Source organism: Nematolebias whitei, chromosome 13 (genome assembly GCF_014905685.2).
Source record: "Nematolebias whitei isolate Nwh7 chromosome 13, NemWhi1, whole genome shotgun sequence".
Taxonomy (NCBI): Eukaryota; Metazoa; Chordata; class Actinopteri; order Cyprinodontiformes; family Rivulidae; genus Nematolebias; species Nematolebias whitei.
The window spans coordinates 15,099,761-15,127,284 of NC_056510.1; the positions used below are offsets into that span (position 1 = coordinate 15,099,761).

At 38.2% G+C, this 27,524-nt stretch overlaps 1 protein-coding gene across 1 annotated transcript in view; it reads right to left on the bottom strand.

Moving 5' to 3' along the window:
* The window catches only part of LOC119419551 (ephrin type-A receptor 6), a 183,312-nt gene that overhangs the window by 144,037 nt on the left and 11,751 nt on the right, over positions 1-27,524 (bottom strand). The window contains exon 2 of the mRNA XM_037686892.1: positions 8,414-9,077. Within this exon, the coding sequence (XP_037542820.1) occupies positions 8,414-9,059 (646 nt within the window). The 5' untranslated portion in view covers positions 9,060-9,077. The remainder of the gene's footprint in view (positions 1-8,413; positions 9,078-27,524) is intronic.

Consider the following 27,524-nt stretch of genomic DNA (forward strand, 5'->3'; position numbering starts at 1 on the left):
GGGTTTTTCAAGCAGATGACGGCATACGAGGGGAGGGATCGTGATTGAAAAAAAAACCCCCCCCCCCCCCCCCCCCCCCCAATGATGTACAAAACCCATACTGAATTGTGCCTCTGATTTCATGGAGCCATGTCTTGGGCGTACTCACACAACTTACTGACAAATGAAAACTCTCGGTGATCTACTATTCTTAAGTATTCTGCTATGTTAGGTAATAATTCTATGTCCTATACCAATAATGACCGATTATACAGTTGTTTTATATTTTCCACTAACTGAACATTTTTCAGTGATACACTGACTTTATTGACAAGTGGGAGGCATAAAATACATGGTCCTTCGAAGAAAGTATTCTATTATTTATATAAACACCATTACCAAATGCCAATACAAAAACTGATCAGACGTTAAAGAAAAATATAGGAATTTAAGCTCAGACTGTGCAATTTTTCATTGCCTTAGAACACACCTCTATAAAGCTAATTACTAATGTCAGAGAAGTAACAGATACAGTGCCTTGCGAAAGTATTCGGCCCCCTTGAACTTTTCAAACTTTTGCCACATTTCAGGCTTCAAACAAAGATATATAACTATTTTTTTTGTGAAGAATCAACAACAAGTGGGACACAATCGTGAAGTGGAATGAAATTTATTGGATGTGTCAAACTTTTTTAACAAATAAAAAACTGAAAAGTGGAGCATGCAATATTATTCGGCCCCTTTACTTTCAGTGCAGCAAACTCACTCCAGAAGTTCAGTGAAGATCTATGAATGATCCAATGTTGTCCCAAATGACTGATGATGATAAATAGAATCCACCTGTGTGTAATCAAGTCTCCGTATAAATGCACCAGCTCTGTGATAGTCTCAGGGTTCTGCTCAAAGCACAGAGAGTATCATGAAGACCAAGGAACACACCAGGCAGGTCCGAGATACGTTTGTGGAGAAGTTTAAAGCCAGATTTGGATACAAAAAGATTTCCCAAGCTTTAAACATCCCAAGGAGCACTGTGCAAGCAATCATATTGAAATGGAAGCAGTATCAGACCACTGCAAATCTACCAAGACCCGGCCGTCCCTCTAAACTTTCATCTGGAACAAGGAGAAGACTGATCAGAGATGCAGCCAAGAGGCCCATGATCACTCTGGATGAACTGCAGAGATCTACAGCTGAGGTGGGAGAATCTGTCCATAGGACAACAATCAGTCGCACACTGCACAAATCTGGCCTTTATGGAAGAGTGGCAAGAAGAAAGCCATTTCTCAAAGATATCCATAAAAAGTGTTGTTTAAAGTTTGACACAAGCACCTGGGAGACACACCAAACATGTGGAAGAAGGTGCTCTGGTCAGATGAAACCAAAATCGAACTGTTTGGCCACAATGCAAAACGATATGTTTGGCGTAAAAGCAACACAGCTCATCACCCTGAACACACCATCCCCACTGTCAAACATGGTGGTGGCAGCATCATGGTTTGGGCCTGCTTTTCATCAGCAGGGACAGGGAAGATGGCCAGAATTGATGGGAAGATGGATGGGGCCAAATACAGGACCATTCTGGAAGAAAACCTGTTTGAGTCTGCAAGAGACCTGAGACTGGGACGGAGATTTATCTTCCAACAAGACAATGATCCAAAACATAAAGCCAAATCTACAATGGAGTGGTTCACAAATAAACGTATCCAGGTGTTGGAATGACCAAGTCAAAGTCCAGACCTGAATCCAATCGAGAATCTGAGGAAAGAGCTGAAGACTGCTGTTCACAAACGCTCTCCATCCAACCTCACTGAGCTCGAGCTGTTTTGCAAAGAAGAATGGGCAAGAATTTCAGTCTCTCCATGTGCAAAACTGATAAAGACAAACCCCAAGAGACTTGCAGCTGTAATTGCAGCAAAAGGTGGTGCTACAAAGTATTAATGCAAGGGGGCCGAATAATATTGCACGCCCCACTTTTCAGTTTTTTATTTGTTAAAAAAGTTTGACAAATCCAATAAATTTCATTCTGCTTCACGATTGTGTCCCACTTGTTGTTGATTCTTTACAAAAATTAAAATGTTATATCTTTTTGTTTGAAGCCTGAAATGTGGCAAAAGGTTGAAAAGTTCAAGGGGGCCGAATACCTTCGCAAGGCGCTGTAGATGCACAACAAGAAAGAACAATGGGGTGCAAATGAGAAATAAAGAAACACTCTGACTCTCTGAACTCTGACCATTTGGAAAACTAGTGCAACATTAGTGGTAAAACAGAAATTAATGAGATTAAAAGAAAGCATCGTTTGACACCTTGTTGAAGAAAAGCAGCTACTTGTTCAGAACATAAAGCATGGATCCTCTGAAGATCACACATATAAAATCACATATAAAATGTCACATATAAAATGTTCAAGTCAATGTTGTAGAAACTCTTAAAACTTTGTCTTTTTAAAACAATTGAATCCCTAACATCACTGGTTATGACATTTCGGCAGTAATGCTGAATGAAGTGGGATTAGGTTTATAAGATGTGTTATGACCCGCTGCCGCGGCGCACTCCGTTTCTCTCATTCTCTCCAGACAGTCCCAATTAAGCCTGAGGGACCATGCTTGTTAAACTAAAGCCATACTTTTCTGAAATGTCACAGCGTCTCCCTGCCGAGTGGCCCGTCTGTAAACAACTCTATTGCTGCTGCCAGCAGAAACCCCCCCTAGAGTGTTTCCATGTGTTTGTTTGCAAGAGCATGTTTTATGAGAACAAAATGTTGTTTCCACTGATATATTGCTCTTAATACTTGAGCACTTTTTGGTTTGTGTGTGTTGCGGTCCTTGTTGTTGCCAGTTGTTTGGGTGTGCTCCATCTTTGTTTGCAGGTTTCAAGTGATTCATTATGCGTGTCTCTGTCTCTGCAGCCACATCCTCATGTGTGAGACGTCTCATTTGGTGGTCTGACAGGTTGAAGGATATATGCTGTAATTGTTGTCTGACTGTCTTCATGCTGTAATTGAAAATGTCTTATCAGTGAAACTTCCTTCAAGATGTTTATACTGGCATGCCATTTTGTGTTAACACAGATGTTCCCTTTACCTGCACGATTACCTATGTGTAGCCCACCTCCGATGCACGATGTGCTTCATTTGCCATGCAGGAATTGTGTCAAAGACTACAGGCTGAAACACTGTGGGGGAATAGTTTTGATCCCACACCAATAAAAAAAAAAAAAAAAAGTTTCTTCTAAAGGACAGGAACTAATTTGCACAGGTGTCATGGTTCTGCAGTGGTTGGCACTGTTGCTGTACGTCTGGTTCTGGGTTCTGCATGGTGTTTGCATGCACCTTCTGCTCTACTCTGTCTTTTCTCTGGAAGCTCCTGTTTCCTCCCACAATCCCATGCAATTCGAATTTCTGAATTGCTTGTAAAGTCTTTGTTGTCTGTCTGTTTGTGTTAATCCCATGGTGGAATTGCCGCATGTCCTGAGATTCAACTTGATTCTCTCCGGGAATTGTGGTGAGGTTTTTGTTCTTTCCGTGCATGCGTGGGTTTTCTCCGGGTACTTCGGTTTCCTCCCAAAGACCAAAAACATGTTGGGCAGATTTGTAACTCTAAATTGTCCCTAGATGTGAGTGAGAGAGTGAATGATTTTTGTCTCGTTTGTCTCCATGTGTCCCTATGATGGCCTGGAGACCTGTCCAGGGTGTCCCCCGACTTTCACACAGTGACTGGTGGATATGGGCACCAGTGACCCCTGCTACTCAAAAAGGAAGAAGCGGGTAAAGATAATGGATGGATTTCTGTTAGTTTGCTTCAGCCCAATACAAGGAGGATACACAAACTTCAGAGTAAACTCACAGGAGCTCACATATTAAAAAAAACTCTGCCAAAACACACATCAATTGTATTATTCATAGCACTGAGGAGAGCTCTTACACAGAGCTGACAAACACAGAACAGTCACTGTAAACACTGAGTGACAACAGCATCAGCTAGATTGTCTTACATCGAGAGAGATGGAGAGATTGGGAGGGAGATGGAGAACACACGATGATTAAATGTGTGAAATGTTCATGTGAGTCTGTTAAAAAGCAATTTATAAATCGTGCAGGTATAGTTTGCATTTGCACAATTGAATGCAGTTAAAGTTTCAAGGCAAAGTTTTTAATCCTGAAAAAAAGCTTTTTTCCATTTGTTCATTAAACAAAGTCAAGTTATTTATGTAATTATAATAATTACTTTAATACTAAATGTGTTGCTTTAAAAACAAGCACTTGTTTCATCACTTTTGTATGTCTTCATTTGGCTCATTATTAGAAAACGAAACATTTAATTTATAATTAATACTAGGTTTTGTTTTTGATGCCTATGTTGATTTTACTAGCTTGATTTGACAAATAAATTAAGAACTGCAACAAACTTATAGTCTACTTGTTAAATAAAAAAGAAAATCTCAAACCATGCAACATCAAAGTTTTTTTTATGACATATTGTGAGGAAGTTTTGACACTTTTGCATAAAATAAGCATGATGGCCTTTATGTGACCTTCCAATAAAATGTACAGCAAAGTAACACAAATACATTTACTAAGTAAATATACAAGCTACCAGCTACCGAACTGCCTTATAGATGATACATGTACATACTGTATCTATTTCTGTTTGTCACAGCTATTTTTAAATAATTTGAATATTGTGAATCAATTAATTCAGTGCAGAACATTTTAGCTGTCACAATCTTGTTTTCATTTATAAAAACAAACATCTTGTTGCTAACAAACAAACAAGACATATATTGGTAACAACAGTGGAATTTGTGAACATCAGTTTTAATATGAATGCATAAAAACATAATTGAAGAAAAAGACAAAACAATAAAACGTGTTCTTAAATGAGAAAAATAAAATCAATGTGTGTTTTGAAGAGCACAATTATCTGGACTGATCAAAATCAGCCTTACGGCAGCACAGAGGTTCCCAAAACCATCCAGAAAACAGGAAAATGAAATACCACTGGGACCAAAATATATGGCATTATTAGGTTATATTTTGATTTTAACAGAGTAGATAAATAAATAGTAGCCTTCTTTCAGCTATTACACCATATTTGTCTAATTTCTATCTTAGTTTTTTTAATCAGGAAAAGAACATGTTTTGTATGCAACCTACAGCAGCTTGACTTAAAACAAAATAGTGGCAATGTACTTCCTTCCTCATCTGTCTGTCTGTCTCTCCACCTACCTACCTACCTACAGTATCCATATCTATTTACGGTATCTATCTATATCATCTAAGGTATCTATGATATCTGTAGTATCTGGGTATCTATGGTGTCTACAGTATTTATCTGTGGTATCTACCGTATCTTTTTACGGTATCTCTCCCTTCCTTGTGCACGCTCTCTCTCTCTCATATATATAGCTTTATAGTTCTTAAATATCCTTGAACTTATTTTTGTATTTAAATAGTAGTTGATATTATTCAACAGGTACCACAGCACACTATGCAGGGTTTGAGAATCACAAAGGACACTGTTTCGCTTTAAAAACAATCATCAGTGATATGCAATTTTTACAAAAATCATTGACAAACTAAATTCTGCAGCCTAATCAAGTGTTTGTATCACAATATCAAGCAGTTTTGGACAGGACTGGATAATTCTGCTATGCCATCTTTCTGTTTCACAGCTCAAGGTGTTCTTGTGATCTTTTGTGTAGAGACTTTTAATATCCAAGCCTGTTTGAATCCTGGAACACTGAACAGGAGCTGCATTTTAGGGCTGACATTGCAGTAAAATGCCACCACATTGCCCAAACGGCTAAACTTAAGTCAACTGTGAAATCTGCTTCTGAGAGAGTGGTAAACAGAGACAGACGAGGAGAAGAATGCTAGGGTTGCAGTGTAGACTAACGGGGAGGCAGATAAATAGATATTGGAGGTTTCTCATATGTGTAAATGATAATAAAAAAAAATGTCAAGATTTCTTTTATTATCATTCTTTTGTTTCCTTGAAAGAAATGAGTGTCCTGAAAAAGATGGATTCTAGAAAGAAGGCCCAAGAAAACATTTATAATTAATAAAGATTGCACCATATTTTGTTATTTAAATGTTCCATTTCATAATTTTCAAATCCAGGACTGCATGTAATACAGCTGTGACACATAGCACACAGCTGGTAGGCAGCTAGCCATCACTATGAAGGATACCCCACCAAAACTATCAAATTGTTTAAAACTACCTTTAAGAAGAGTATCCCATTTAAATTAATACAGAACAAAAGTGAAAATGGTTAAGAAGCAGGCATAAATGAAAAAAACATTTTGGAATAGTCCGACTCCAATCACAGCTGCAGTTTCACCCTTGACCTCTTGATTGCAATGCAGCTGCAGGTGCAGCTTGGACGCCTTGCTGACCTGTGTTCCAAGCCAAATTATAATCAACTACACAAAGACATCTGGTTCTGGACGAAAGGAGAAATCCAGTGAACAGTCCTGAATGTCCATTTCAAAAAAAGAGCTCTAAGCAATTCTCTCATCGTTGGATGTATTGATCAATTTTGGTAGGAATGAAAAAAACAAAAAATGTAATGCATTCTGATTTGACATCTTATTTGGTCCAATAAATCTAGCACACTGTATACTTCTGTGATCTTTAACAAACATCACAGAGCTTGATCATCAAATATTAGATATCTTTTTCACGCCGGCTGTGTTTGAACTCTAAATCTAGCATCGTTCAAAGCTTTATGATGCTACTCTCTTTGTAAGTGCATTGGGCACCTTGCAGCTTGGAGATCTAGCAGCTGTAGATTATAGACATGTGCATCTGTTGACCTGACATCAGGCATTTACTTGGTTTGAAAAGAAGTTGCATTGGACCTTGTTGAAAGTGACATTCCCAGTGAGTGGTGCTGCCAGTGATAACCCAAAGCTCATATCAGAGAGCAGAGGATCAAACTGCCACCAAGCCAGCTGAGGTAATCTTTCACAGCAAGGCGGCTCCTGGGACAGCTGGTGATCGGTCACTGTTGTACAAAACAACATACCTACATGCATGTCTTATCACATATACACTACCCCCAACCCCTACGCACATTTACACAGTTTTTGTTTTGTTTCTCACAGTCTGCCATATGCACACAACAGCTCATATGTTCTAATATCTGATTTATATCAGAGAAGCAGCAGCTAGGAATAATGACGGCAAAGCAGAAGTGATAAGGGCAGGTAGGCACAAAGAGGGAGATGTGGGGGGAACTTAAAGATGAAATTGGAAAAAATAAAGTGTATTTCTGTGTATCTTTAGAGTTTGAGCTCATATGAATTATAGTGAGTGGCTACAAGGTATCTCTAGAAACTAGAGTACTCTGTGGCAACTATCACAACCGTCTTTATAATGACCTGTAGTGATGATATATCTCCAAAAATATTATTGTGTCAGCCTCCTTCACTATTCATGTAACTCATCTATTTAATTGAAATGGTAAATGGACTGCACTTATATAGCACTTTTCTATCTTATCAATATATTCAAAGCACTTTACACTACAATCTGTGCCCTCATTTACCCGTTCATACAGCACTCTACTATTTCTGTACAAAGACTAATCAGTGCTTTATCACATTCATACACCAATGGGACACACATCGGAGGCAATGAAGGGTTCGGTGTTTTGCCCAGGGACATTTCGGGATGTGACTGCTGGTGGAATCGAATCCCTAACTCTTGCATTGGAGGACGACTGCTCTAACCACTCAGCCACAACCGCCCCAAAGTAATAATAATAAAAAAAAATTAAATGCATTAACAAAATAAAAAAATAAAAAATAGGGAGCATTTCTCAGCTCTATAATATAACCCAACAAATGCAACAGGTGTTTTGTTAAAATTTACTATGAAATAAATATTTTTTTTTCGATAAGTTGCTAACTTTAGCCATGTTGATAGCTATCAACAGGGCATTGTCAAAAGTTTATACATCCAGCAGATAAAATGTAAGTCAACAACACAAAGGACAAGGTCCAGAGACAAAGCGAGTATGTTCTCGCTGAACAGGATAATACACTTGCCAATGATTTGAGGAAAAAAAACAACACAATGTTACCCTAAGGTTCAGGTTGTAAATTTTTAAGGGGACCCTTACTGGGTTCTCATTTTAAAAAGAAAACACCACTCAGCAATGGTTTAAGGTTATGGTTGCTCAGGGTTAGGCATAAAGCAAAACATTTACACATTCAATAGAACTTTATATATTTTTTAAAAATATCAATAGGATTTTGTTGTAAAATGTAAAAAAAGCAGATCAGAAACAATCAGAATTGGCCTATTATGTTTAAAACAGGAAAAAAAAATGTAACTAAAAGATATACAATTTGAATCCATAGGGTTAATAAACGGTTCAGTAAAGGGGACTTTGAAAAGCACAATATCACATACAAAAGAAAAACTCACCAATACATGAGCCGTCCGTCTCCTCATAACCAATGCTGCAGACACATCTTCCCAATGGAACTAACCAGTCTCCATCTGCTCCACAGAACAGTTTAGGTGTGTCTCTTTCTTCAGCGTGGTCAATACATGCCCCTCTCACCTCCACCAATGACGAAGAGTCCACACGAGGAACTGTATCTGGAAAAGAGGCCAGGTTCCTCAGCGTGAATGGACATTTCTTATAGTAAACCCTGACCGAGACCAATGCAATGCAGGCTCCAATGTCCTGGAATGCCAAATAAAAGCCTTTCCTGGTCATGGGTCCCACCTCACGCACTTCTGTGTTGAGCTTGAGAATGCGATCTCCAAGATCCATCTGAGTGAAGCTTTCATCAGCAGCAATGGTGTCAATCTTGGTATACTGTGAGGGTTTGAATTTGACACCATGAGCCTCATCTGTCTCATGGTAGAAAAGATTGAAGGTCTCCTTGCAAGTCCCTGAAACCCATGGAATGGAGTTGCAGTCACGCAAGGTGAAGCGGAGCTCTACATAGATCTTCTGGGCTGCCTGTCGAGGAATCCAGTTCGAACGAAGCCAGTTGTTCTGATTGGGTTCCATTACGTTGCAAACCTGGAATGTATGGATGGGTCGATTGAGCTCGTCCATCTCTGTGATGGCGTCCCACTATAGAAAAAACATAAGAAAGTGGAGAAGTTGGAATATGAGTTCAAAGAGAGAGGCAGAAATAAAATGACATTTTCATATATATATATATATATATATATATATATATATATAGACAGACAGACAGACAGACAGTCTCAGCTAAATTTGTTTTTCTTTTACTTTATGTTACTTCCTAACGTCTTGGTTGAGTAGTTTCTCTCATTGAAAGATGTCTCCCTTCAGGTGCCAAGTCATCAGCTCTGCAACTCCTGGGTCAGATGTTCAAGGACCATGGCAGCTTTGCAGGGTCATTAGGTTACCAGCCCCCGTGTTGATGGGAAATAAGTTAATGGGGGTTTTTAGCCTCTTGGTCCTGCATTGCTTTTAAGTTTTATTAGAGTGGGGACTGGCTTTAGGGGTGACCCCAAAACCACCAAGAATCCACCTCCAAGTATTAAATTACCTACCTGGGAATAGGGAATCTCAAATCACCTTGCTTACAATGCAGCATTTGGCCCTCCACAAGCTGCAGTTTGAATTGTGTGCGCACATTTTGTGTTTAAACTGATCATTTAGTTCACTCATAATAGTTGGATTCTGATTTTAAGAGTTAAAATTGATGCAATTACCTTTTAGTGAACCAAATTGGCCACTACTAAAAAGAAAATAAAATCACTTTAGGACTGCTTGTAAGCATGCCTGACATCTGCTGTGAGCCAGCGATTATCACGGTTTTCACAAAGATATGCGAGACATGCAAATAAAAGTTTTGACCAGAGAACCAAATACTGAGATATTTGTTATTAACCAACACATTTGTGCAACTATGATTCTGCAATTAAAAATGAAACGACTGCATCAAGTGCACACTGAGATTTTTGACTTTGAGATCCAAACTGAAATCACCATCCTAATTAATGGCTGGAAAAGATCTTTGTTATTGGATAACACAATCTTGAAAGTTATGGCAATGCTTGCTGGTTAATTTACTATTTGCCTGATAAGTTTGCACATTTAATAAGCTGTTTTTCACTTTGCTAAGTATTACTTCTTAATGAGAGCAGTAATCAAAGCCTAATGTTTGCTTTCACATACTCATTATCCTTTTTAATAACATCTTCTAATTCAATCACCCAAAGACTACAGGCTGTAATCTGCTCTTCCCTCAAGGTGTAATTGTGGCATTACAGTCAAATTGATTTTGATTGGATGTGATGCTGTCTATCATAGACACACAGAGAATTATGTTTAAAATATGTTCTGTATTTCTAATCTCAAACTTGTTACTATAAAAATACAAGATGTGTTAATTAAAGTTTTATACAAGCTAACAAAACCTGTTCTCACACTGTGGTTCTGTGACATGTTTGTAAAGACAAGCCCACCTTTAAGGCCCCTTTGGTTGTTCACAAATGAACCAAACAAGCTAACTAGTTTCCCCATGCAATGAGCTTAACACCCATGAAGCATAGCATAGCAAAACCAGCAAGGTGACAGCTGTAGAGTGCTGGGAAAGCTGCTTTTCACTTCACACCTGCTTTCAGAATCAGCTCTGTGACAATTGTACTTGCTGGCTCAGAGGTGTAATAGTAATGAATCCTTTTTACCATTCTATTGAGACTTGATCATTCCACATAACACAAAAGACAGCCAAGGTATCTACGAATATATTGGTGCATCTACTCATCTTCATACCTACCTACCTACCTACCTGCCTACCTACCTACCTACCTACCTACCTACCTACCTACCTACCTACCTACCCACCCACCCACCCTCCCATCTATCCATCTACCTATACCTGACCTACTTATGTATCTACCTATTTACTTATCCACCATATCTGCTTACCTGCCTACATACTTATCTACCTATGCACATACCTACCTATACCCATCTATCTGAACACGCATGCAGATCCCCCCTACCTCACACATACACACTCACACACACGCACCACACATCCATACAGCAAGGTCAGATATAGCCCTTAGTCTCATATTTTTTTATGGTGCACAAGGCTGCCATTGAGGATTATAGCTAATATATTAGTGGAAAATTTAATACTTTTACCCTGTCAAACTACATTTTATAACAGTAAAATATGTGAAAGATGAGAAAAGAAGTAAAATGTAAAACAGCAGGGAAAAGAGAAAAAGAGGAAGACAGTGTTAAGATTGTGTGAAGGTTTGTGTTTCAAAAACAATTGTCTTCAGACGGTTCATGGGAATAACTAGATTTAATTCTAAACAAATGAAACGTAAAAAGCCAGTGTTGATAGAAATGAAGAAACTGAGATGGCACTATCAGAATGAATTCTCTCAAAGGAGTAAAACAACCCTCTGCGGTAGAAAACACTGATACTAGAAACCTCGACTAGACACCATTACCACTAAAAGGCATCCAGGATTCTTTTTTTTTTTGGTCTTTTTACAATTTATGTAGTTGCAGATGTGTGATGACTCGAGCTTTGCTTCTATAAAACTATAAATTCAGTAGTTTAATTTGCATACAATCAACAGAATGTAAGATTTAGCATTACTTTTTTATTTTTATAAAAGTTACATTAATTTTAGTTCCATTACGTTTTGAACAAATTTTGCAGCTGTTCCATCATTTTAAACCATCTAATTAATTTGGCTGTGCATTTCCTTCTGTTTTTTAGTTTTGAAATGAGATCTAACTTATTTTTCAAAGTGAAAAACTTCAGGTGAAGCCTTGCTTAGACACTCCACTATTTTGCCATTGAACCTTAGCATGCATAATTGAAAGACCTACTGAAAACTTGGTTGATTGATCATAGCCTGAGACCAAGGCATTTATAGTCTATCTCTCACCACATGAAACTGAGCCAGTCATTTTACTGGACCCTTGCCCAGGGCTGAGCTCATTTTTATTAACGCTATGACTCCCAGAACCCTCTTTAAACCTGGACTTTGAACTTTAGTGTCATAACTTGCTCGGCTCCTCTTAATCAAAATTAAGTGATCTTAAACATTCCCATTTGGTGTGGAGTGAGGATGTGAAGAAACTGTAGTGAACACAATTTAAGGCTAAACATTTGGGAATCCATCTGAAAGTTTTTAACTTTTGTATATTTCAATAACATGCATTAGCAGTACATTATTAGAAACAAAACCAGTGGTAAAGGTGAAAATAATTTTTTCTTTAATTGACACAATAGTAATATCAATAATAGTAATACTTGATTAATTCACAAGCATCTTTGTACCTGTTGTAAATGAATATGCACATATCCAAAAGTCAGAGACTCTGGGTTCATTTACTAGATAGATCATAAGTTTTGGAATACCCCTTGGCTCTATTTTTAGAAAATATGGGATATCCTTTCATTGTTACATAGATAATACACAGATATATGTCCCGCTAAAGAAAAAGGACTGTAACTCTCTTGTCACTCTGTTTTCTTGTCTGGAGGGCATAAAAGACTGGATGGCTGTGAACTTCTTGGGAAAGACTGAGGTGATGGTCTTTGGAAGCTCCACTGAGACTCCCAATGTAAATGTTGGTTCCTTGGCCTAGTACAGCAGGGACAAAGTCGATGCTGGACTAAAATTAGAAAATCACATCAGAGCAGTTATTAAAACAATTATTTTTCATTTTTTACGTCTGAGGCAGCTGGCTAAAGTGAAGCGGATTCTTTCTCAGCAGCATTTTGAAACAGTAGTTCACACCTTTGTGACCACTCAGCTGGACTACTGTAACACACACTACACAGGAATCAGGGATTCATGTATCTCTCAGCTTCAGAGGGTACAGATTGCTGCTGCGCGGCTTTTAACTGGCACACGAGAGTTTGAACACATTTCTCCTGTTTTAGCCTCCCTGCACTGGCTGCCTGTACATTCTAGGGTTCATTTTAAAATTATTTTTATTTGATTTTCAAGCTCTAAATAGACTTGCTCAGCCCTATCTGTCAAAGTTTCTACATGCATACCCACCCTCTCGATCCCTCAGGTCATGTGATCAGCTGCTCCTGAGTGTGCCGAAGACAAAGCGTAAACTCAGAGGAGACCGTGCTTTTACTGTGGCAGCTCCTAAAATGTGGAACGGCCTTCAATGAACATCAGACAGGCCTCATCCCTGTCCGTTTTTAAATCCCTTCTTTAAACACATCTCTTCTCCCTGGCCTCTGACACCATATGAGATGTTGACTTTTAATCATTTTAATCGCTTTTTAGTAACCAATTGTACGATTGTTTTATTATGTGTACAGCACTTTGGTCCTGTGGGTGTTTAAAGCACTATATAAATAAAGCTGATATGGCACCACTAGATGCAATTATTGTCATTAGGATTAGTTAATCCAGATTTGTTAATCTGGTTCTTACAACAGGCCTTTTCTCAATTTCAATATTCTATATTCAAATGTGCATTTAAATATATTTGTTAAATGTCAATCATATGATATAGAGTTCAAAAATAGCAAAATGTGAGAATACTTATGTGTCTTGGAATATGGGAATGACTGTTTTTATTATTTTTTTTAGCAAAAAAAAAAAAAAAAAAGATGAATAAATCTTGTGCACCTTATCTGAAAAAGTTGCCTGGAGGTCTCAAAACAATTTCAGCGACATTGTACAATTGTCCAGCGGGACCCAAACAGGACACTGACTCTGCATAGAATAAGTCGCAGGTGTTTATTTAGACTCACACATCAGGCTGCAGAAGACTCAATCTGAATAAACGTTTAAAATTCTAAATGAAATGTATTGTTGCCTTCCCAGTTTTACATAAAGCAAGATTTGATTTGACTGCTATACACACTGCGCCCGCGGAGTTGGAAGCAGGTGTGTTCTCTTCAGGTCTTTCGAGACCTCTGAATTTAAGCAAAGAGCATTTTCACCCACAGTCAACTATGATTATTTGAACCAGTTCTTCCATTTCCTATTAGTCATTTTGTGATTTCTTGGACATCTCCTGGTAAACATTTCTGTGAAAGTACCTGCAAGCATGAAATATTATTTGTAAAGGAGTAATATCTGTCTATTTTTCACCAACATTAACATTATTTGAGCAGCATAGTGGATTCATGATTAGCACTGTTGCCTCACAACAAAAAAAAAAAACCCTGGGTTTGATGCCTTGTTAGGACCTGGGGTCTTTCTTTGTGGGGTTAACATGTTCTCAGGCCGCCTTTCATCACAACATCATAATTCAACTGGACAATAAAGCAAATGTTTGGACGTTTGTGACGCATAATAGATGTGACTTATACAGAAAAGTGACATAGTTATGTTTTTTCCACTTTATTAGACATATTTGGACTGATGCAACTTATACAGCGGTGCGACGTGTACGGTGGCAAGGACGATAGGCGTACATCTGAAAAGAATAAAAAGGTTACCTAAAATTTATTGTTTTTTCTTGAACGTTTTAAAGTAATTAAACCTTTTGCATTTTACTATGTAATGTTTAGCCCATTTAATGTTTAAATTGTGCTCATTAGTCAGAACGTTATTTCTAATACTTGCCAGCATATTTCTTTAAAGAAAAGAAAGACGAATCAGTTTCAGTTTTGTTACCAGATTATAGAACTGTCTCTAATAACTATTGTTTTTTTCTGCTTTTACAATTCTCCTGTCTCTTTAATTTGTCCCTTCTTTGTGTTTTTGTCATTTGTCCTTTGTTCTATTCCCCATGTCTGTCTTTCATTTGTCTTATTCCATCCACCAATCCACCGTGTATCTTTGTCATCCCCAAGCAGTTTGTCTCTCATGCACTTAGCTGTTTGAGGACATTTTGTGTGTTACCACTGTCACTGAGGTTGAGAGATTTTTATTTAATCTCACAGCCTCCCTCTGTGATGGATGATAAAACACCACCTCCCCCTCCCAAAGGCACACACACACACACAGTCACATGCACAACAGTAATCGTTATTAGGGAGATGGATGAAGAATCTCTTCTCGCCGGGGAACTTGATGTCAGCTCTTTGATGTCATGAAGGAAAAAAAAGACCAAACAAAAGGGTAATAAAACAACTAAAAACTTTGGTAAGAAAGAGAGGAAAAATTAGGGCATAATAAAAGTTTTTTCTTTCCCAAGTATAAGTCATGAATATTAATAACTACAGACTGGAAATTATGACTTGAGAAATGATAAAATTACCCCACCTACAATTCGTTATTAATTAGATTTTATTGCAACAGACTATAGTGAGCATTATTACATTTTAAGTGCTTCACTTACACCAAAGTCTTACTCAATCACTTTTTTAAAGAAGTGTAATTAGCTTGGATTGTTTTATATTTCAAGTATTCGTGTGTTGGTGTGTGCATGCACGTGTGTGGGATGTTTGCGCCACAAGCTGGTCTACAGGGGGCTTATTAAGAGTGAGTGCAGCTTAAGCAAAGGAATTCCATCAATACCTGGCAACCTCCGACAAGTCATTGTGTATAACAGAGAATCAACAAGTAAATCAATACTTTGATTGGAGACTTATGGAAATGGATTTTCATTGTGTACTTAAGAACCTGTAATTAAATTACTTTGGGCTTGCTGATGAGGTATATTGGTTGAGCTCGTCATCAAAGAAAAATATGTTAAATGATACTGAACATGTCAGGAAATCTTTGACATTGATGCCATGGTAATATTAAAGAGACAGATTATTTTCCACATTGCAACTGATGGGTGGAGCTATTTATCAACCTCATATAGTCACTAACAATAATGTAAACTCTGAATAAAAAAAAATAAAATTTCCCAGCGGCTTCGGATGTTAACAGTCCATTAAATGGATGTTATTAGTTGTCATCATCCCCATAGGTTGTGTTCAGACTGTTCCCTCTTACCTCCTAGTAGGTTTAAAATTACGTTTTTATCGGTGATAATATGCATCGCGGCTCAAGTGTAAAACCAGAAGTGCATTTTAGTTAGCTTTATGTAACCCTTTTCCTAAACCTAAACTTACACCTGACCCAAACCAATGACCCTAAAATTAACGCCCTTACCCTTGAGCTTTAACCTAATTCTGACCCTAAACCTAGTCCCCAGACCCTCGACTCTTAACCTAACCACGTGACCATATTATCAGCGATAAGAAAGTACCTTTAAACCTATAGGAGGTAGAGGAAGGGCAGTCTGAATGCTACATATGGGGATGATAACTAATAACGGCCATTTAATGGATGATAACATCAGTGGGTGTTTTATTTTTTCCCCAGTGGAGGGGTTTTTGAGCTTGGTAGATGTAAAGAGTATAATATATTCAGACATTTTACCTTTTAAAAATAACTACCGTAATTAGCCTGCTCTTGTTTGACAAGATTTCCAATTATCATAGCTGCATAAGTTTTAAACATCTTGCCAATATTTGTTCTCAACACCTTTGCTGTATTTGAACATGCGGTTGGAAACGGCACTTCTTTCAACAAGTGGCACCTTGAAGCACCAAATTGAAAAGAGTAAAATCATTCAGCTTTGGAAACTCAATTTTTCTCAGAATATGCAGAAAAAAAAACCACATCACTGATTGGCACAGAGAGTGAACAAACAGAGCTGCTGCCTTCTCAAATGAATGAAATTAAGGGTAAAATAAAAGAGAAATTCATTCTATAATCAAGCTTACTTTTATCGCGAGCATTACGGTTGTCTGATGGATGCAAACATAAAATGGGACTGCCTGTTTTAGGATTTTATTTCACTACAAGGCAGTGCTCAGAAAAGCAGAAAACAGCTTTCCCCTTGAATTTTAACACCAAGGGTGGAGATGAGGAGTACAGAGGAGCAGACGTCTCCTCTCAGCGAGAAGGTCGCAGGTTTACCTCCTGTCCTGGGGCCTTTCTCTGTGGAGTTTTTATGCTTTCCCTGTGCATGTGTGGGTTTTCTCTGGGTACTTATGTTTCCACCCACGGACCAAAAAATATGCATGCTAGGTCAATAGCTAATTTTAAATTGTTCCTTTGTGTGGGTGATGGTGTAAATTGTTGTTGGTCTCATTTGAGTTGTGGCCCGTGATGGACTTGGAACTTGTTCAGGGTGCAAGCTGCCTCTTGCAGTCCCTGCAACCCATAAAAACAAAAGCGATTAAAGAAAATGGATAGACAAAGCTGCATACTGGCCATGTGCCATATTACACAACCTTATACATACAGCCACTTTAGCTATTTATTTGATTTTAAAGGAACTATACCCAACACTTACACTAGAGGACAAATAAGATCAACAAATTCTATAATTTCTTTAAAACCCCTGCCAAATTGTACTGCCTTGATATAGAGGGAATGATGATTAAAGACAAAGCTGTGCTTCCAAATAGGACTTAAAAAGTAAAATGCATTCACTCAGTATATCAGCCACAAATAATGATTCTCCCAACAAATATTTATCAGCTGCAAGTGCAACATTAACCTTACTGAGGTAAGGGATAACCTCAAAGCAGTCTGCCCATATTTTTACACATCATCTTGTTTGTTTGTGTTCTTTTGTGAGAAATTATCCAAATCAAAGAAAGTAAAAGCTACAATGTGCTTCCACATTTTTCTCTATCCCTCTCTCACACACAGACACACTCTCTATCCTATTCCCCGTCAACAGCACACCCCTGAAATCAATAGCAACAAGCGAGCAGAGCTGAGCAAATGAAATCCAAAGACCCTGTGCTCTTCTTATTCTTGCATCCATCACAGTGGATAGGTAGCCAAAAGGGTGGAGCCAGAGCTCTCATCTGTCATTGCAGGGGCACTCTAAAACCCGCTAGTCAGGTCAGCTGAGTCAAAGACAGCTAAAGGCATCAAATATAAAGTTTAAAGCATGTAACTTATTGATAACTGTTGATGTTAGACTGCTGCTTTGAGGTCTTTTAGTTTTTTTGTGTGCTGACCATTTTCAAAGTCAAAAGAACATAAATAAAATGACAAGGAAATGGTTTGCCCAATGGCACATTAGCACCTGGGAATAAATGACAGTTAATGAGCGCAAGAAAAGCACAATTCTGTTATATTTAGAAAAAAAAAAACTCCAAACTTCAGCGAACTGATTTTTTCCTTTGGACCATAGGACCAAATGAGAGCTATTTTTAAATACACAGACATCTTTATTATTTCAGCCTCGTGTCTACATGCACAAACAACATTGTAGGAGCCCTAAAGCAGTACTTTTTGAAATATGTGACAAAAATCACAAACTACCACACTTGTGTTTTTTGTAGACAGCAAAAACACACTTTAAAACAATGGTGCCATACCTCTGAACTAATTTACTCAAGGGTGCCTGCCTATATTTGTTGTGTTTTCACAGTGAATCATGTATGCAAGCCATATGAACAAAGTATATGCTTTGATGTTGATTATTATGTATTTTTGTGCTGTAGTTACAGCGCCATATACAGTACAGGCCTGGCTTAGTTAATGTAGCGTTTTGGGTCATTTTCAGTTTTGACGTGTAAATAAAGACTTGTCTAAAAATTGTGGTGTTTTTGTGAGTATATTTAAAAAAAAGTCAAATTAATAGAATGATTTGGAAATACATTTACTGTGTCGTAAAAGTAAAAAAAACAACAACAACTGGACCTCTGTTCTGTAGCTGAATACCTTTTCAATTAACATCCAGCAGGTTTATCAATTCAAGAACTGTCTGGAGTATGTGGACTTCCGTCCGTCCGTCCGTTCATCCGTCCGTCCGTCCATCCATCCATCCATCCATCCATCCATCCATCCATCCATCCATCCATTACCCTTACCTGCTTCTTCCTTTTTGGGTCATGGGAGTCACTGGTGCCCATGTCCAGATATCATTGTTCAAGAGGCAGGGGACACCCTGGACAGGTCTCAAGTCCATCACAGGGACACACAGAGATAAACGAGAGAAACAACCATTCACTCTCTCACTCACACCTAGGGACAATTTAGAGTCACCAATCAGCCTAACATGCATGTTTTTGGACTATGGGAGGAAACCGGAGTACCCAGAGAAAACCCATGCATGCACAGAGAGAACATGCAAACTCAAACCAGAAATGTCCCCGGACTGGGATTTGAACCAGGGCAACCTGCTTACTGAAAGGCAGCAGCTCTACCAACTGCACCACTGAGCTGCCTGTGTGGAGTTCCAACTTTAATATACTGTAACTGTATGAGATTCCTTGTTATTTACTTGGATTCACATGCAGATTGGACTAGAACTACTCGCTCCTCACAGTGGGGGTTGTTAGGAAATTTGCTTGCCTGGCTCATGAGAGAGATGTTTTAGTCATGTGCATGGAGGTGGGAATTAGAGTGGAACTGGCTGAGAATAAGGTTTAATGCTGCAATGTAGGTTTTTGAAAGTAGAAACCTGAGATCAACTCATCTATTTAAAGTTTTTTCTTTTTAATCTTTCCTTTCAAACCATCTGTCATCTGTCTAAAATATGGACAATCTGGTCCTCAAAAGGGTGTCACTTATACTTGAGGTGCACGGCTGAGTCTTGTCCTGAAGAGCTGGTTCTCCTGTGTTGAGCTATGAGTCTGTGGAGATGTTGTTTAGGTTCCCCATTAAATAGGTCTGAACATTCAGACATTAATGGTTTGAGGGTTCTGTCCTTAGGATAGACCAGCCTCTGTCTGAGGATCCCGTTAGGTTTGAAATGTACCGAGTGTGTAGACAAGACTTTAAGAATTGAGCCATAAACACCACCTCAGGCCAGCAAGGGCTCTCTTTAATAAGAAAGGGTCTGCACATTGACTACAAACAGGATAACCCATGCTTTCTGTCTTTTGCAACTTCGGAAACCTCGTGTGAGCAAACAATAATTCCTGAGGCAACACAAGAAGCTTCAGCACACACAGGACCCCAATCTGTGAGAGGACAGAGCAAGGCAAACAAAACAGCTCACTTACAGCTTATGTTATTACACTCTTTGCCTTCTGTGTCACTGTGGGCCATCTTTTCATATTATCTTGTTTGAGGTTGGAAAAATGTTATATTTGGATACAGAGGGTACGGAAGAAAGAACAGACAGAGGTTTCATATTCCCTAGAAGTGTGAGTCATTGAAATGTCCTCAAGCATCTTTGTTGGTAAAATACAGAAAAGAGAAACAGAATAGAGAAAAACAAGATGGGTTATTTGACATCTAATTCACACCGTGAGATGCTCAGAGCCATCCATCAAGGTTTTATTGATTACCACATAACACAGCTCATCTTTACAAAATAAGTTTGCCTTGTAAAGTCACACATGTTCTATATATTTCCTTTAAAAGGACAATTGTGTTGCTGATTCTAAATGTCACAGTTACAATAAAAACAACATGTCTACCAACAAAACAGACTGAGAGACAGCTAAAGCATAGTGCTTAAAGGTTAAATATCTTTTACTCTTCCTTCACATTATATCTAAGGTGTCGGGTGTTCAATTTAGCACCAACTGCTGAAGTAATCCATTTACATCCTTTAGTTGTGTATAAAATCTATTACAGTTTTGGCCTCTGGTGGAGGGTCTAATCCATCATACAGCTGTGTCAGCCATAGATCACTTGTTCCGTGTTGTAAATCAATCAAGACTGACATTAATAGATGCAAAACTTTACCTTTACACTTTGGATAGGAAAAGCTAATTTGGTTTTTGACAAGTCTCATTTCTTGATGTCACGGAGCAGAAAGGACTCACAGACTGGCCTTCAAGAGAAGACAGCTCTAATTCACACACGACAACCAAAACTACTGGCTTAAGTGTCCTTGAGTGAGATGCTATGGATCTCCACTGGTCATATCACCATAAGGCTGAACCTGCCCTCTGAGATTCAAGTTGAAACCACACAATTCCTATCGATTTCACTTTATATTAATGTCAAAGACTGAGCTTGGTGTTTCAATTGTGTAATCTGTTCAACAGAATAATAAATCCTCGAGCAGAGGAGTTTGAGTATCTGCGTGACGTGTTCACATGTAAGATGGAGCACGGGATGGATCGACAAGTTGGGGCCTTGTCAGTTGTTATGAAGGTGTTCCTTTGGTTCTGTCAAGTTCAAGAAAAAAAAAAAACTAAACTAAAACAAAACAAAAGCAAAGACTCTGGATACAAGCAGATGAAATGAGCTTCCTCAATAGGGTGGCCACGCTCAGTCTTAGAGATAAGACGAGGAGCCCCGTCATCCGCGTGAGCTCAGGGTAGAGCTGCTGCTCCTTTACAACAAAATAAATAAATGCATTAAATAAAAGATGAAAAAAATGGGCAGTTGAAGTGGTTTAAGCATCTGATTAAGTTGCCTCCTTGTCTCCTTCTTGTTGTTTGGTCATGTCCCACATATAGGTGACCTCAAGACGGACACACAAATCGCTATAGGGCTCTTACGTCCTCTCTGACCTGGGAATCCTCCAGGAGGAGCTGGAGAGTGGGGGGAGGGATGTTTGAGCATCCCTACTGGACGCTTTGTCCAACCTAACCATGGGAAAACTGACATAAATAGATGAACAAATCAATTCTAACATGTTGCTTGGCTGTTTCAAAAAGACAAAGATAGTTTCACTGACACTGTCAAAAGTGGGTATGGTTGAGAAATTTAAGCTCATTTTACAACTTGTCTACATTCAATATAAAATCCTATTTAACACTAAACTCTACTTTAGGCCTGCTTTTTCAGGCATGAACAACCACAAACCCCTACCAATCAGGACAAACCTGTTAAGAGTATGAACCTTGTCTCTTCAACCTTTTTCTCTACATCTTCTTTGCTTAAACCGTGATATGTTACTCCCCTTTTCACACACTGCTGACTGTTTCTCATCTGAGCTGACACAGACCAGAGACCTCTCTTTTCTCCCCACCAGCTCAGACAAACTGTGCGTGGGAAAAAAAAAAAAAAAAGGGGGGGGGGGGGGGGGGGGGGGGGGCGCGAGCTTGTCGTTTTACATATCTATTTTTGCCAGAGTGGCAGGCAGGCAGTCTGGAATGTCAATGTGTGGCTCAGTGGCTTTGACTGATGCGAGATCACAGTGACGGCTGCACACAGTGGTATGACGAACACACATACACAGGCTATGCCAGTGGGTGAGGTGGAAAAGTAATGCTATCTACAGCTCCGATAAGAGCAGGTCACCCAGGAAGAGGAAAGCATTTTATAAGGACACAAATAAATAAGGTCTGACAAAACTTGCCATTTCAAGAAGATGTCTGGTCTCAAATAAAGCTGTAAAAATATTATTGCATATTTTACGAAGTTTAATCGTATGAGGAAGAGCTCCGGATACCCTTGAACCCAAACAATAAGCCTCGACTCCAAACTGACACTTGTAAAATGGATCTTAACTTGTGTCAGTTTGAAACCAACACTGAACTCAACCCTGACATTTGAAACTGTAGAAAAGGTAATCTAAAATGTTATTTTGCCTAGTCTCTCCCTCATTCCCAGTTCAATTAAATTCAAATCTACAATATTGGTCTGATTGGTCTGACACACAAGAAACTTTGTTGCAGAAACATTATTGTATCGACTGAGGTGTAATATTATGCTGCCATCGGGTGCATGTTGATGGATGTAAGAGGTGATAAATCTAACCAAGTTGTCTCCAACAAAGTCAATAAAACATTAACCTCGGGGAGGACGGGATCAACGCCAGAGCAACAATTTTCATCGGTACATAAAGTTCAGTGTTTATATAAATAAATATATTCCTTTAGGAATAAAAAAATAATAATAAACCAAATATGTATCTCCTCCTGTCAAAAGGTAAAGATGGACAATGCTGTTTTTGCCTGTGTACATATGTATGTGTTGCCAAACAATCCCACGATCCCCTGGACAATTTTTAATGAAACTTGCAGAAGGTTATTAATGTAAATGCAAATAAAACTGATTTTCTTCTAATAGATTCAAGATGGCTGTCACAAGCTTTTGAGCTTGACAAACACACACATGTACAGATATTGACCTACGTTTTAGCGTGGGAGTAAATTAGACCGATTCCCAACACATGTTTTGAGTGCTAGCAGATTGTGCTAAACCTTTGTTTAAAATTGTGCCATTACTATTAGGAGTCAACACTGTCTGTTAACACAATATCTCACGAACCACTGGATGAAGTTTTATTAAGCTTTCAAGATAAATATATTTGATAAAATTCTTCAACCAAACAAAGTTTGGTCAGGTCATGTGGACAATTTCTTTTTTTGTTGAGACATTTTGTCCTTCATCTAAAAGGACTTCATCAGTCCGAGGAGCCATAACAAACGGAGTCCCACAAGCAGCACACTCACATAGTGGACCAACCAGTTTGCTGGTGATAAGATGGTTTCTAGTGTCCTGCCATCTCCCCCGTCCACTCCCCTGAGGCAGCCATAGCCAAAGTGGTTCAAAACATCAAAGTTCATGCTCAATAATCCAGGTAGAAAATCCAACTAAGTTCAGTCAGGTCATCTGGACGTTTTTTTTATATTTTTGTTGTTGAGACATTTTGTCCTTCAGAAACGGCCCGAGAAACCATCTTATCACCAGCAAACTGGTTGGCCCACTATGCGAGTGTGCTGCTTGTGGGACTGAGTTTGTTTGTGGTTCCTCGGACTAATGAAGTCCTTTGGATAAAGGGCGAAACGTCTCAACAAAGAAAGGAACTATTTAGATAACCTGAATGGACTTTGTTGGATTTTTTTACCTGGATTATTGAACATGAACTTCTTCAACCAATTATCTTTCAGAGCCACTCAAATTCAAGATGGCCATCACAGCAAACTGATATTAGAAAATAAAACTTCAACTAAAAAGGTGATTTTACAAATACTGTGCTAAAAAATTGTTTTGTAGTAGCAGAGAGGCATTCGCAACTTCTACTCTAGGTGCTAATCACTGTGCAAGATTTTTGCTCAATCTTTGTAGACAAAAAAAAAAAGCTTTTTTGGTGCCTGTTTTATATTTATTTTCTACAAAATAATAAAGTAAAAGATTATTATCTGAGAGGAACAATACAATGAGTCAGTGAGATGTTATTAAAAAAAAATATAAAAACATTACCTGGAATTTCATTACAAATCTGACTTTAATTCATGATTTTCAATAAGTTAATTGTGCCATCTTCCCTCAGCAGACATACTGGATAAAGCAAAACACAACACACCCACAACACATCGCCTCATGCCTGTTTTCACACTCTGCTGCTCTTTGTTAAAAAGAAGCTGTCAGAGAGGCAGGGACAGAGAGAGGGCTGGGAAGAGATTCAGAGTATATAATGAAAGGAAAAAGATATCAAGAGGGTAGGGAGGAGAAAGATATAGCAATATAATGGGAAAATGGCCTAAATTAATGCAAGCATTAAGAACAGGAGGATCCGTTTTATGTATCTTTGTTTTGTAGCTTTTGAAGGGAACAAGTCTTTTCCCATCTTTAAATACCACAAATGTAGTCTTGGTTTTAAAATATCCCTCTAAGCTAAATTACTTTGAAAAGTTGGACCGTATTTAATTTAAAAAGCATAATCTACGTCCATCTGCGAGATACAATGATTTTAATTTATTGACTCTTTCATGCTTTGCTATGAGACAGAGCTGCTCCTGCAGGAAATTACTGTTTGCCTTAAGTTGTAATTTAGCATGCAGTGTCTCACCTGCCTGCCTGCCTTTATGGAAACAGCAGGAGACATCCATCTTCCCTTAGCAAAGCCATCCGACTCCAGTCTGCACTTCAGTCGGCACTTATTTCCAGTCAGGCTTAAACAAGCCTGACTGGAAATAAGAGGAGACGATATGCGATTGTCTGGCTTGCTCGATCAAATATGACAGAAAGCAGCAAAAACACAGACAGAGAACGTGTGGTGAAGTATGGCTTTTAGGATGCGGAGAGTTTGTATGAAATGTTTAGTGCATTTTAGAGATGATTTTAGACTAAACACCCATCTCCAATGAAACTTTATCTCTTTACTATGAGCCATCCCGTGACCCCAAATGCCTCCATTAGGATTCTCATTAAATATTGAACATAGAGATTGGAAAGGGATAAAAGTAAACCATCTATTTTTTTTCTTCATTATGTCTCCATCTGTTGAAAAAAAGATAAACTGATGAACTCCAGAGGATCATTGAAAAGAAAAATGATTTCCATCTGCATCGCCGTATCATTATTAAAAATAAGAGAAAAGAATCGAAGACAAATAACGTTTTTTAGAGCTGCATATTGTTTCCATGAGAAAATCGTCTTCCAAACTGTCAAACAGAAAAAGACAAAATGTTTATGGCAAATAGCTGTATCATTAAGAATGTATGTGCAAAAATGCTCACTATAATGTCATTTTACTTTAATAACCTCAAATAACCATTTATAATGTTGCAATAATCTTTATAGTTTCCATGATTTACAAACAATATTAGGCACCCCAAGCTCAAGAAAGAAATATGCTGTTTCACTTTTCATTTGTTGAATTTGTTTACAAGTTTTAGAACTTTTGAAGACACATATTATTAGATGCAGAAATGTGCCTAACATTTAAAAAACATCTATTTAATATGAAAGAAACAAAAGTGTTATCAATCTTCAGTTTTACATTTTTAACACCAGGAAACACAATTCCTATACATCCACATCCAGCGGAAATCTGAACTGTGCCTGAGGGATTTTGGGACTTTAAGTGATGACTCGTAATCAGACTGAATCAGATTCAAGCTATAGATTCAGTCTTCCATTTAGGTGACAGATGGGTCTGCCTCACCAGCAGAAACATACAAACTGCTCGTTTACCAAGAAGTGCAAGCTCTAAAATGCAAGTCTGAAAAAAGCTGATTTCTATCTGTCTTCTGTTCAAATGACAAGAGTCAGTTGATCATTATTAAATGTAGGAATGCACGATAATATCAGCACGGTGTCGGTATCAGCCGATATTAACGTTAAAGTTCAATATCGGACATCGGCCATTCCATTAAAATAACTCACCGATATAAAAGGCGCAGTTTTTGCCTGCAGCGGCAGCAAAACGTGATGACGTTGCAATGACAGCACAATGGGATGACGTCACGTGCGCCTACCTGATCTCACGGTGGAGAGAAAAATTCAGAATGTCAGCGGTGTAGAAGTTTTATTTTTCGTTGGTGAGGAAGTCGGATTACGAAGATTTATGGACTATGTTGAGCCTTGCTACATCGTCCCCAGTCCAAGATATTTTTCCAACATAACTTTACCCGAGTTATAAGTCATCATTTCAGACGTCATTGAGAAGCTAATAGCCGATAGCACGACTCGGGTGAGTTTGACCATAGACATTTGGACATTGTGTTAGCCCCGTTAGCATGATTACTTTTATGGCACAATGGACAGAAAACTTTGAACTTAAAAAGTCTGTCCTTCATGCAGAGGAGTGCAGAGGATCCCACACTGCAGCTAGGAACCTGGAACAAGCCTCCACAAGTGAGACAGCATTGCAGGTGACTAATGTTAATAAATAACATTTAACGCTTTTCATTTAATATGAGTTAAAGTGCTATGCATATGGCTGTTACTGAATATATGTTGCCAGCTCTTATAGCTGTTGCACAATTTTTGTAGCAAATAAGCCTAAATAAGAGAGCTATGTTCTGACAAAGGAAAGTATATAAAATATCAGTATCGGCATGGGTTATCGGCCAAATAAGTTTTAACATATCAGCATATTGGATATCAGCCAAAATTCCAGTATCGTGCATCTCTAATTAAATGCACCGCATGTAAACAAATTCATTACAAGCGCATTGAGTTTGACTTTCTGCTAATCAACACAACCTTTAGGAAAAGGGAAAAAAGTTGAATGTTGCTTTCTCTACTAAGTTTCTTTCAGCTGCTCCCTTCTTCAGGGGTCACCACAGCGAGCGAACTCTCATCAAATATTTGACAATTGTTTTAGGCGGATGACCTTCGTGATTCAACCTGGGCTCAAACTTACAACTTCATAATTACAAAACCACAGCACTGACCACTAAGCTACTTCAGCCCATGATTGTTGCTTTGCATATTTACTATTAAACTGTACAGATAAATGTTAACCAATTTAAAACTCTTTCATGGGTCAAATAAAATATTTTTCTTGCTGTGCAATCACAAATATTTTACAGAATAACAAACCTTTACCACATTGTAATTTTTACACTTATGGCATGGTTAATTGTTCTGAAGGGAATAATGAATGGCTGGGAGTGTCTTTTTAAAATGAATAAGCAGAGCGAAAATGAGTTTTTCCATATAATTTTTAACAGAGTAATGGTAAGAAGGAGCATACTAATATATTATTATACCTAAATAAATGAAATATAAGCAAACACTTTTGGCATCTAAACCTAAACAGAGTGAATGAACTAAAAAATAGATAAACATTTCAGTTTGCATTTTCTACAGCAGTTCAAAGTATGCTCACGTTTAAATACTGCAACAGGTGGATTCTTGTCAGTGGCATCAAACAATGATGAAACTATTTGTAGTATGGACTAGGAGACAATTCATAGAGTGATATACCAACGTCTGTGCAAAAGTGTGTATCTTCCCTTGGTTTTCTATCTGACCACAGTGAGTG